Source organism: Pygoscelis adeliae, unplaced genomic scaffold (assembly GCF_000699105.1).
Source record: "Pygoscelis adeliae isolate BGI_AS28 unplaced genomic scaffold, ASM69910v1 Scaffold358, whole genome shotgun sequence".
NCBI classification, from domain to species: Eukaryota; Metazoa; Chordata; class Aves; order Sphenisciformes; family Spheniscidae; genus Pygoscelis; species Pygoscelis adeliae.
This window is the reverse complement of record NW_008825429.1, coordinates 2,645,685-2,658,526: the sequence shown is the minus strand read 5'-3', so window position 1 is coordinate 2,658,526 and position 12,842 is coordinate 2,645,685. Positions and strand designations below refer to the sequence as shown.

Here is a 12,842-nt window from a genome sequence, read left to right as displayed (position 1 = left end):
GGGGCAGCGCCCCGCCCTCCTTCCCCCAGCAAAATGGGCGAAAAACAGCCCCGACGATCATTTGAGTTACGCTTTGCTGTAACCGCGGTCTGCCCCTGGCCTGTCCCGTGCCGTTTTGGAGAAAAAACTCACGAATTTCACCTGAACGTTTCTGGGCTTAATGTTCTGGTAGTTTTAACCTGTAAGCAGTGGATGTAAAGCTTCGTCTCGTGATTTAGATGCGGGGGTACCTGATCTGAATGAGAGTGGAGGGCCTGGGGGCGCTTGTGCGTGCGTGGGGTACTGCAGAGCTGCCAGCACCCCCGGTGCCCCCAGCCGTGCACACAGACTGAAGCAGGGAAGATGGGGACCAGCCCAGTGTGCGGTTCCCCACGGCAGCCCTCCTGCTTTGGCCGCCTCCCTCAGCCTCCGAGTTCTGGGGCAAGTTTAATGCGTCTTCCTGAGCTCTGTTTTCTCAACTACAAATCTGGTGTGGCTTTAGCCTTTCAGGGCTGCTTTAGGCCTAGTTTTATTTTAAGTGTTTTGAGGTCCTCAGGCTGCTTTTAACAGCACAGTGAATTTCCTTCCTTTAAAAAAAAAAAAAAGCGTACCATAGAAGCTAAAAATAGGAGATAATAGTTTTTATCTAACCACAACTTTGTGCATTGCATAGAAAAGGCTTCCAACAGGACGTAAGGATGAAGCGGTTCATGGCCATGTTAAACAGGAATAAAGACAAGGATCCCCCACCTGCCAAGCTGCTGGATCTAGCAGGACAGCTTTGCCAGGACCTCCAGAGCTCGTCTCCTAGTCTGGAGAAGCTGGTTGGGGCCATGATGGGATGCAAACACAAGATGTATTTTCTCACTAACATCCACATTGTCCGAGCTTGTGTGTTCGTTCATATCCATAATGGGCAGCATGACACAGCCTGCAGACTCCTGGAGGTAGGGATGTGTTCTTTGTTTCTTCACGGAGACAAAAAGCAGTATTAGAAAAATAGTAGTTAGAGCTGTTAGTGCAGAGGTACCCCAACTGCAGTGCGTGGAGCGTTTCCAGCTGGTGTATGGCAGTGCAAGGTGATATGTGCGCATTGGTTGACCTGAAACACGGGATAAAGCCTGTGCTACAGGCGGTTACGACTAATCAGCCAAGGGGAAGAAGGTAATTGGGTGATTATGGGGTTGGCTGTAGTTTGTGAAAGCAGGATTTTTGTTCTCTAGTGTGGTGGTTCTTGGAGTTTTTCACAAACTTAGGGCTCAGGACATAAAAGCCTTGGGGAGGCCAAGTTTAGAGGGCTTGCCAGGATGGGAAGATATGAGGAAGGCTGGATGGCACCACTCAGGGTGAGGGATTTTGGTCTCTAGATCTGGTAACGTAGCCCTTTTCACCAGGGGAAAAGAAGGAATTAGGCAGGCAACTCCCTGTGTAGATTAGAGAAGGTACAGTGAGCCACATACTTGGATGATGCTACCAGCTTTGTCAAACCAGTAGGACTCTGAGTAAGTTTCGAGTTGTTCAGGGTTTTCTCCTTTACAGAAAGCCTGACTGACTACCTGGAAAGGGTTTGCTTACGTGCTATTCTGTTTTAGTATTGCAAGGCAGAAGAGAAGGAGGAGCTGGTGCAACTTTGGCATGAGATTCACTACCGGAGGGTTATGGAGAAACACCACACGGATTTTCTGACACCACTGCAGAAATTCCGTTGCAGGAAGAGGTACTGCAGCGTGGGGGAACCAATTTTTTTTTTTCCTGCTGTAGTTAGCAGATGCAGGGGGTAGAGATGCAGAGGCTGTTTTTGCATCGCAAGATGTCTGCTTCTTGGAGCTAGGTTTTTCTTGGCATTTTGACCACTTTTGGCAATGTGAGAAAATTCCCATGAACGTGAATGACTCTTTTTGGGTCCTTTTTAATATTGTTTTCTCCTGTGTACAGGAATCCTCCACCTATTTCCCTTTGTCCTGAAGGTTTGAAGAATCGAAACTATTCAGATGAAGTACGACAGCAACTGCACAGGTTTGCTGCAGAGGTGACAACAAATCCAAACAAGAAACAGCGGGTAGGGATATGCTACTTCCAATCAAGTCTCCTTATCACAGAAAAGCAGAACTTTGCGATCAGGGTTCTATAACTGATTTCATTCTAAATCCTTGTTCTCAGAAGCCCCAGTGGGGCTGGGATTCCTGATATTTGATCTTTCCCTGAAGGTTTCCTTAAAAAAATCATCAAGTTCATGCTAAGTAATTTCACTTGCTTTGGACAAAAAGATCAGGGGAAATAAGTTCTTCACTAGGCTTTTAACAGGTCTCATTTTGTAGTGATTGAGCATAGGCAGCGAAACAACCATCACTCAGAAGAACTATATTACAGTGATAAATAGTTCTGACTTGACTGAGTTATAGCCTGTATAAAATTGCACTTTGCTTACCAGAATATATTTTGTACTGACTTATCACATTAAATTCACAGAATTTGAAAACATGATAGGCTGTGTTGAGGTATGCATCTATCTACCTTATTTGGACAGGAACAAATTTGTAATGAAAGTGACATGTGAATTAATTCAGTAATCCTTGTTGATTACTACCTTGCAAAGTGAAGGCTTCAGACTTTAAAGTCTGCCTCTGTGGTGCTCAATTTTTCCAACACCCTTCTCATATGAGGCAGGATGGCCTGGTGAATAGTTCCACAATGTGAAGATGGTTTATTTCTTACCCTTTTCACAAAGCAGCAACAACTTCCAAATTTTCATTTTAAAAAACCAGTCTGAATTGGGAGCATAATGAAGTTGCATAATTAAGTCCTAAAAGGTCAGGATACGATGATCACTTACGCATTAATTTCCCAGTACGTTCTTCACTTTTGTGATCTCATTATTTAACAGTTTAATACAGCAGAAATTTTTCTGTCAACGTGATACAGATGTTTATACTGCTCACAGTTTGTGAAAACTATTTAATGTGGTAAATACATTAGTGTTTATCCTATTAGTGTCATGTTAGTGATATGAAGCTGTCATTCTATGGGAAGAGCATGCTTTGGTGAGGTTTTACATTTAAATACAGCAATATAAAATAGCAGTATATGGTTTCCTTTAGCAAACAAATTGACTAGGGGAGCAGGGTGGAATGTGTGTTTTCCAGCAACTTGTCTGAGTTTATAAATCGATCTCCTTAATGGGATCCACATAGACTTATCGGAGACCTAGTGAACAAATACCTCTGGGTTTGAAAGCTCTTTTGCTGGGCTGCTTTTTGAACTGAAGGGAAAAGCCTGATTATTACATGGATGTGGTTTATTATTTTTCCCTTGATCTCTCCCTATACCTGGGTTTGCAGGAGGGGTTGGCTCGGGACATGAACCTGCAGCCAACTCAGGTCTATAATTGGTTTGCAAATTATCGGCGACGTCAAAAATCCTGCCTCCCTCGCACGGAAAAGCTCAACAACTCATGTCCTGAGAGGGCTTTGACTTACCACACAAAGGAGCAGCAGGATAAAGGATCCTACACTCCACAACCTGCAGGTTCGTCTCTTCCTAATGGGCTTAGGATGTGATCCAGAAAGCTGAAGAACAATTTTAAGTTCCCTCAGGAAGGGAAGGATATTCCTTCTCCAGAACAGCATCTATATGCTGGTGGATCAAGTGGACATTGGAGGACTCTACTTCAGTGGAGTGCCTCATTGTTTGGCTAGAGGCTGTCACTCCATAGAAGGAGCAACCATTTGTAACGCCTGTGCAAGGACAGGTGAAAAGACATGCCCATCTCAGAAGGGGCACCAAATGAAAGCAAATACATGGGAGGCAGCAGGTTTTAGCTCTCAGGTTCTGGGATCAGGGCAGTACTCCAGTAAAACCCAGTATTTCCATGCCCCTTCACAGAATCTTGACCAAACTTCAGTCACAGGGAATAAGCGGGTCTTGCTGCATTTGGCAAATTAGACTTGTTTCATTGCTTTTTTGAGTAACTATTAGTGTTCCTTCACCTGCCTGGCCTGCACCTTTCAGATGGATCTTGTGTAAGCATCGGCTCTGAGCAAATGGAGATAACCCTCATGCCCTGTGACCCAAGGTGGGAGCAGTCAGCTGCAGATCTGAATAAGCCTCCTGAAGGAACTTATTTAAAGATGCTGGAATCCAGGTGATGTATGAAGTCTTTACAGAGACAGTTCAGAGATGAAGCAACCTTTAAACTTGTTCATGGAACTGGCTTTCACATCAGTTCCCAGGGGACATCACTTAGGGGTCGTGACTCCATAGATGGGAACAGTCCATGCCCAGCATCAGGCAGTCAGAGCATCTAGCAGTTAATCTCCCAGCTGTCAAGGGCAGGATTCAAAGGTTTAGCTGGGGGGTTCCCCCTCTTTGCAAAGCAACATGTCTGGCTGATTTATTATCTCCATCCTTACAGCTTTATGCAGAGCAGTGAGTTGTATGAAGCGAGGACAAGCAAGGCTTTGTTGACCACTCAGAACACTGAACAACCTGTAGCTTTTTGCACTGAGGCTATGCTGGAACCAGGAACCTGCTTTAACTCTGCTGTCCTGCAGCCCAGAGAAGTAGCAAGCAGTACTGATGCCAGCCCCCAGCTGGATAACTTTGTCCTGTGCTCTTGCGGGTCTCTTACCTTCCCAGATGAACGACTGGTCATGTGGCAGGCCCCTTCCAGCACCAGAGGAGTCTCTGGCTCCATGTGGACCCCAAGTATAGAAGGTTAGTAAAACTGCACCCAGATGGTTGACCTTAAGAGCTTTCAAGCTTCCCTTCCCTTTGTTGTAAACACTCTTGTTCGCTTACGTGGCTTTCCGATGCCATGACAACTGGGAGCAGGGCTTATTTTGAGCTCTGGAGTTCTGCTCCCATAGTAGCTCAATACGAAAAATCTGTTGATTTAAGGTGTTGAAGCAGACACTCTTACCTAGTCTTTTGCTTAAACTATAACTCCTTCCATAAGATAGTACTTTTCCAGCAAGGTGGATTCCTTTTAGCATTTCCATTGGAAGAGTCCCTTCAGGTGTGGTGTCTGCTCACCTTGTCAGTTTGCAAGCTTCTGGGTTTTTAAATACCTGTCATTCCCAAGAGATTGCCTGAGCAGAGTCTGGGAACTTCTTAATTGTGACACGGTGCTCATCTTCAGCAGTACATTCTCACTTTCCTTTCTCCTTCCTGCTATTCTTTCTCTCTCCCTCTCTATTTCCTTCCTGTTCAGTCTTGTTCAGCATTCCCACCATCTCTTTTCTTCTCCCTGTTCTTCACAATAGCCTTGATAGGATACGTAAGTGATGTCCATCTGCTTTTGCTGTAGGTCTGCAGAACAGAAAGTGCTGTGACTGCCATTCACCCAGCCTCTGGTGAATGTGGAGCCAAGGAGGGGAGGAATAGCTGGGTCAGAGGTTGGGGTCATGTTATCTGTAATTGTCTTTAATATGAGCATTTATTTCAGCAGGTATCAGAGCTCCCTTGAGCAGAGTCCCTCAAGGTGGCTGTATTGAGGCCAGTTCAGGAAGAATCATTCAGCAGTCAGATTTAGAGGTTGAAAGCTTCATCCTTAGAGAAGGACAGCTAGGGACCTTGGAATCTATTCTTCCCCACAGGTAAAGGGAGTGGAAAGCACAAGGCTTCTTAAAGGCAGGAGTAACAGTGATGCTGTGGGTCTAGCTTTGTCCTGATCCCCCCATTGAAGAGGGTTGCAGAAAGAGTGTAGTGATGCATCTCATTCCAGGGACCTGACGCTCCTTGTGTCCATCATATTTTGCAGATATTTATATCTGTGCACTGAAAATGGGAAGTGCTGTATAAGTGTATGTGTTTTACAGTGGTGGCACAAAGGATATTCGGGACCAGCCTCATCAGAAAAGATATGAACCCCTCTCTTTAAAGCAGGCTTAGCTTCTAAGCCATTTGCCTGTTTTTCTTTTTGGCAGAAAATCATAACCTGTACTAATCTCAGTGAGAGCTGATTCTGTGGGCTGGGTTGGTAGGGCCCGTATTTAATCCTAAAATAGTTTTTGTAGCTTCATAACCTCATGACAAGATTATTCCATAGTGCAAGCTTTCCAAATTGGAAGACAGAAAGACAGGCACTGTTCTGTCTTTCTGTTTTCCACCTGTATCAAATGTTTCAGACAGCACATTTTCTCTGGGACTTAAGATAAATTCACAGAATGCAAAAAAACAAGAATCCGTGCCATCTTCCATGTGTTATACAACTTCCATAATGTTAGGTAAAAATAAACACTGCCAAACAGACATTACTAGGTTTCTTTAATTTACTGATCTGCAAGACAGAACAGGAGCAGTAGCCCCATTTCATAACCCTTCTGCTTGACACTGTCCAGCATTTGTGTTAGCGTGACACAGTCGATAATATGTCAAAGAGGTAGGTAGAAGTTTTATTCCCACTTTATAGATGAGGAAGCAGAGGCACGGAGAGGCTTTGTGGCTGGAAAAGCCACAAGGGAGGGCAGTGATTCACTGGAGATAAAGATCAGTGGTTTTTTGCCTCCCAGTTCTCTGCTAAAAACATTTCTGCCTTTTACCCCTGTTTCCCAGTTGGCTTGGTGCCTACAGTTGTTCACATTCATGTCAGACTCCCCACTCTGAATTGCTGGGGAGCACCCAGGTCTGGGCATTGTAAACCCACTTCAGTCTGTGTTTTAGGATTCACAGTTTTAAACAGTGGCTAAAGATCATGAAAGATCAGTGAGGCTTAATATTTTGGCTGTATTTAAAATTGCATGTTCTGACTGTAGAGTGAGCTCATGTTTATTTTTAAAATATGTTCCGCCAGTAGAAGAAATCTATGGTGAATGTCTCCTTGTTGGGTATGTCAGTGGTGCCAGGAATTCACACACCCTTTATCGTATTCCTGGCAGGGGCAGGACTTGATGCTTCGTTGACACCTTCTGGTGAGGATGTAGTTATTTGAACACTGTTCATAAACCCTGTTTAGTGGCCTGGTCCAGCTCCCCCCAAAACCTTGAACTCCCCAAAATGCCATGAATGCTATGGAACAGCAATCTCTTTACAAACAAGTGATGCTTAGGCTGCAACTTCATCTTGGCCTTTTTGCAATTTCTCTCTAGAGAGCCAGGAGACCTCACACGGGTAGTCTTGGGTAAGATCACTGCTCACTCAATGGCAATGAATGAGGATCACCTTTGTTATCAGGCAGAGCCCTCTAACAGAGTTACTGGATTAGAGAGAAGTATTGTGTCACCAGGGTCATCTTTAGCAATAATGTTGCAATGAGCATCACTCATCTGGGGACTCATGGAGGAGTCAACAGCTTAAACTGTAAGGCAAATGAGCGTTGCTATCCTGGAAGGACAGGGCAGTGAAGTTATCCCTGCTTTACAGATAAGAGTAAAGCACAGAGAAGGAAATTATTTATGCAAGGTCACCCACCTGGAGTGGGCTTAGTGTTATGCTCTCACTGCCTTGCCAGCACCTGTGGCTCCCTGCTTCGTAAGTGCAGAGGTAGAGCTACAAGTCAGCCAAAGGACCCTTAATCTGCTTGTCTCATTTTTAAAGGTGCTCACCTGGAAAGGATGTGGCCTGAAAAGCTTATTAGAACGATTCCAGCTGACTTCTTTCATGGGCTTTTTACAGTCGGTCCTACGCACTTGGGCTGTATCCAAACCTCTTATGATCTACAGGGCTGTGAGGTGGGAGTGTGAGGGGGAACCAGGCTGGAGGCTGACTGTCTCCATCTGCTCCTGCTGCCTGGCAGGAGAGTTTGATCCAGCTAGCGAACTGGAAGTTCCTGTGGGACACCAAACAGATGCTTGCTGTTACAGATAGTGGTGTTGTATCCTCTTCACTCCTTGAGTTGGGACAGGTGGAATGTAGCCCAGCTAATGGTTCATGCAGAGTAGAACTCTCTTGTGCCTCACATTTCAAACAGAAAAGCACACTGAATTCTATGGAGCAAGACAGACTGTATTTATGAGCCAGCATATTGATTTAGAAAACATCAGTGCTGAGATGTTCGTTGCAGCTTACTGCTTCTGCCTGCATTTTTGGGATTCCAGCTCAGAGCGCTAGGAATCCTCCTGCTGTTAGGCTCTCCCCTCTGGATAACCCGGCACCCCGACACTGGCAGGCAGCAAATTCAGAACGCACAAAAGGATGCTACTTTTTGGCATGTTGCATAATTAAATCACAGAATTTGTTGCTAAGGGCATTGTGCATGTAAGTGGGCTATGAAAAAGGATGAGACAAATTCTTGGGGGGGCAGGGGGTTGAGTCCGTTTGTCATTAGTACGTGTAATTGCCTGAATGCAGCCTCCAGCAGAGGAGTCCCAAGACTGATTGCTGGAGCCTGGGGGGCATTCCAAGGAAGGGCAACTTGACACTTGCCCTGTTTCTTCTACTTTTTTCCTACGCTTTATTTGTTGGCACCTTTGGTCTGGGCCTCTATGGCCATTCATACCGTGAGCTATTCCTGGTAGTGGTATGGGCAGTGTTGTTGGAGTATAGATACTTTTGAGTTGGTGATGAAGGGAGAGAACATCCCATCATCAAGTACCCAGTGCCCACAGGCTGTGACCTCTTCCGAGAGGTTGGTAGAGCCCCCAGGGAGGTGGGGATGCAGAAGCCATGTCCCCAGACTCTTGACTGGCGACCTTGAAAAGCTATAGTAGAATCGTAGCCAATGTTGTGGCTACGTCTAAAGCCACATGTTTATGTGTTTTGACTCCTAAGATCTGTGTTTAAAGTATGTTCCAGGAAAGAGACATTTTGGTAGACATCTCCTTGTTTATGGAGAGTGTTCTGGGGGCGTAAGGAAGTTGCAAATGGAGATGTCATTCCTGTATACTGCTCCTGGTCAGGCTGGTCCTCCCAGTGCAGAATCTGTATTTTCAGGCCATAACAATTTGGAGAAATGGGGCAGGTTTGTAGACAGCTTAACAGAACTCTGTTGAATGAATAGTCTTGCCAGCAGCCCCTCTTGTCCTGCTGCAAAACACTACAGTAAGTGATGAGTAGAGCATAAATACAAATGCATTTGTAATCATCATATTTTCTTCCAGTTCCTGTCAGACTGTGTTTGGCAAGCCTCAGTGCCCACCTGTTTCTGCACCCTGCATGGAAGAAAGCCAGGCCTTGGGACAAAGCCAGGTAAGAGAACACACCTAGTGTTCAGAGAAAGGAGCTTAGCCCTGTACACACTATCCAGCTGTAGCTCTCACACAGGAGGTGTGAAATCTCACATCGTATTTAGTATGAAACATGTTTGATCTAAGCATACCTTTTAAAATCCAGTTCAGAGCAAGCTGGGCATTCCCTGGGTAGCATCCAGCAGACGCTAGAAGAAGTCTCTTCGTTGTTTTTTCCACTTGGATTGCTTATCAGAACCTAATTTTACTAAATGTGTCATTGAAATAATGGCCAAAGCAGCCTGTGCAGATCCAAAGTGTCATTTAAATTTTGAGCAATGGAGGGCTCACCTAGCACTGTGGAACGAAGACAACAGGAAGATGTCTGCTTGAGGGCACTCCCCTCTGAGGGGTTCTGCAGAATTAGACTCTGCTCTCTCAGACCTCTTAAAACCTTTCATGTAATTTTCATTTCCAAGTCTGTGTTATTGCTGAGGACAAGGGATTTTGCACTGTTCTGAGATAGCTGATAGCAGTGTACAGAGCAGTGTTACTACAGGAAGCGTGTTAAGTTTCCGTGATCTGGATGCAGTCTGCATGCCTTCTTATGGTGATTTTAAGGCAGTAGAGAATAGAAGTTAGAAATCTGGTGCTTTCAAGGGGATGGGAGCACATCTGTGAATTAAATGTTACTTAAAAATAGGACCCAAGAAAGCCCTATCTAAACTGTACCTTGAGCTATTTTTTGGCTTCACATGTGTTGGTCTACCAATCAGTTAGCATCCATTTCTGTTTCTCTTGCAATGTAAGCTGCTGGAGAAAACCTTTTTAAGAGATTTTGAAAAGCAGGAGGCCGTATTTGCTGGCCTCATTATGGGAAGCGGCTGCAGCTCTGAGGGCAGTAACAGAACCTCTTTTGAGCCTTTGAAAGCATCAATATAAAGATCTGTATCTTGGAAAGTGGCCTTTTTATCAGCCATAATGAGCCAGATGAGTAGGAAAGCTTTGGGCATTAATAATGAATGAGCCTTTTCTAAGATTTCCAGAGCATGCAGTCTCTGTAGCTAGAGTTCTCATCTTCCTATTTTGCATTGTTGCACTGATTTTGCAATGGTATAGAAACATGACACTCAGTGCAATGTGGGCCGGGGAGCAAGATACCGTGTGATGCCTTCAGATGTCAAAAGGGGACATCTTCAAATCTTTGTAACAATTACTCGGTTCAGGAATTCAGAAAAGCAATTTTTGCATATTTTAATGTGTGCTGTAGGAAAAGGAAGAGCTTGAATGGGTAAATAATTTTAGAGCATTCTACAGACTTCCAGGGCACTCTGGGCACTCTGTTTCTTGCTGAATCAATTTGCCCTGGGTTTGTTGCAGGAATATGCAGATGTTTGGTTCCTGTGTCTGAACCACAGGGGTGCAGATGTACACTTCCTTTTGTCCACACATGACTTTCAATTTGCTTGGGTCATGCATCCCATCAGAGCCAAAACGAGAGTAAAACGAAACAAGCAAACAAACAAACAAAAGTTAATTCATTTTGGAGACATTTCTTTCCCTCCCTGAACAGAACTCCCTTGTTTAGGTGATCACTCCCTTCTTAATTATTTCATCCTGGTCTTGCCCTCTGTCATTTACTTGCTTTTATAGGAGCCAATGCCTTGGGCAAAGGGAAGGGAATTGCTCTTCTCTGAATTACTGAGAGTTGAATTGTGCACTGATTGTGTTTGTCATTTTTACACCATGTCCTGTACAGATGGATTACTCCACCTGAACTTAGAGGGGAACAAGGACTTTGTCACTTCACACACACAGCCCTCACCACTGACATTCCCTCCCACTGCACAGTCTTGTGCTACTGTATGTCTGCCCAAAGGAGCTCTTCCACCGTGAGCAACGGCATCATTAAAGATTGTATGTGGTGAAGCTTTGATTCTTTCCTGTGTCTTTCAGGTCCTGGAGAATCCAGTTGGTGACCCATTAACCAATGACACGTTCTGGGCAGCTTGGCTGCTCTTTGAATTCTCAGCCGGGGGACGAATGTGACCAGTCTGCAGAGATGCTCAGTGTGGTCTGCACTTCTCCAGGAAACACTCCATCCTTTTCCTGTTTTTTTTTCTTTTTTTTTTTTTTAATGAATGAGGGGTTTGACATGGAGATGAATAGAGAGAGTGAGGTAGAAGGATGAAGGCTTTTTCTAATAGTTACAAAGTTTGTTTTAGTTAGAGTTTTACTAAGAATTTTGCAAAGGATAGAAGAAACCAAAGGTGCATTGTGGATTGTAGGTTTTTACTGGAGCAGTCTGAAGCTGCACTGTAGATGCTAAAAATATCAAGTCACTAGTTCTGTGGCAGTTACATATTTCTACCCGTAGCACTGGTTAGATCTGAGTCCTTCATTACATCATGAAGGTAAATGAAGCTCCTGTACTCAAAAAGAGTAAAATTTAGTTGCATTGCCTAGCAGTGGATATTGGATAACTTTTTCTCAGGCCTGGAAAATAAGGTCTCAGCTAAGTGCTGGTAATATACTGCTATTTCTCATCTCTGTATTTCTGTTGTACTGCTATGTGTAACTTCTGGAGTGTTCCATGCCCTGCAGTGTCACAGATGACACAAACTAGAGCATGGTAGAATTTTCAGTGCTAAAGTTAATGTTTTTGCAGGATTGGGGGAGGGCATACCAGTGTGTCGGTTTTTAATACTACCTGCAACTCAGATTGCCCAGGAAGGAAGGATGAATGGAGGAGGTGGGAGCCGCAGAACCCTCTTGATCCATTTTCAGTCCCCAGATCTGGGTGGACTGAAACTGCCAAGGCGATTGTGTCACCCTTCGGGTGGTCTGCGGCAGTCTGACGCCAGGCAGCAGCAAGCGAGCACATCCTATTCAGACAAGTGCCCTGCAAAGCAGCGTGAGTTGTGCAGACTGTTTCCTACACACCGTAGGAAGTGTGGGGCTAATACTGTATTTGGCTGAAGGCTGCCTACTCCGCGGGGGTAAGCCATTTCACTGCAGCTCTCATGGGGAGCGTGCGCAACTCTGTTCCTTTTGCCCAGTACTTTTCCTTCCTTAACCCGGCCTCAAGGCTGCCTGTTACACTCCTCCATCTCACGCTGCTCACGAATCAGGAGCCCCATTCTCTTTCTCTTGGAGACTAAAAAGCAGAATTGTGTATGAGAGCATTAGGGCATGAGTAGCAAAGCAGAGCGTTGATGCAGGTTTAAAACTAACGCTGCAAGTCATTGGGCAGTCTTTTGGGTATCTTCCCTAAGTATTACTGCTGTTTTTTAAATATGAATTGCAAAAGGGGTAGACCTTGCCAAAACTCCAGCCCTGAAGTAGATGCCTCCAGTACCTTTTGTAATAAAGTTAGCAAATAAAGGTTATGAATGACTCTTTCTCCAGGGTTCATTTTTCAAGGTAAGGGTGTGAAGTGATTATTCACACATGGTATTTAATTGCACATTAAAACCTTAGTGCCAGCTGCCCTGGGTACATGTGTGTGTGTTGAGACCCTGATACTGCCTTTGTTTTGGTGGCTCTCACTTGGAAGGCCATTTTCTTGTTTTTGGTGGGTTTGTGTTCAAAACAGCGGTGTTTGGAAGGGTTATGCACACGTTTACGTTTATTTCCTTCAACAATGGGGCCTTGGGTGAATCCGAGCTGGCACGCAGGGTGGAAAGGTGCCGGGCGACCGCGGCCCCCCCAGAAGCCCGTGAGAGCCATGTTCGCCCGGTCCTAACAGACGCTCCCCGCCTA

The 12,842-nt window shown here is 45.0% G+C and overlaps 2 protein-coding genes across 2 annotated transcripts in view; both read left to right on the top strand.

The window, feature by feature from the left end:
• ANHX (anomalous homeobox) overlaps positions 1-12,544 on the top strand; it is a 13,563-nt gene extending 1,019 nt beyond the window's left edge. The window contains exons 2-9 of the mRNA XM_009330795.1: positions 653-926; positions 1,572-1,696; positions 1,915-2,038; positions 3,318-3,504; positions 3,988-4,120; positions 4,391-4,692; positions 9,015-9,102; positions 11,037-12,544. Of these exons, the coding sequence (XP_009329070.1) occupies positions 653-926; positions 1,572-1,696; positions 1,915-2,038; positions 3,318-3,504; positions 3,988-4,120; positions 4,391-4,692; positions 9,015-9,102; positions 11,037-11,067 (1,264 nt within the window). The 3' untranslated portion in view covers positions 11,068-12,544. The remainder of the gene's footprint in view (positions 1-652; positions 927-1,571; positions 1,697-1,914; positions 2,039-3,317; positions 3,505-3,987; positions 4,121-4,390; positions 4,693-9,014; positions 9,103-11,036) is intronic.
• Positions 11,489-12,842, top strand: part of YWHAH (tyrosine 3-monooxygenase/tryptophan 5-monooxygenase activation protein, eta) — a 20,567-nt gene continuing 19,213 nt past the window's right edge. Inside the window, exon 1 of the mRNA XM_009330856.1 lies at positions 11,489-11,494. Coding sequence (XP_009329131.1) covers positions 11,489-11,494 — 6 coding nt within the window. The remainder of the gene's footprint in view (positions 11,495-12,842) is intronic.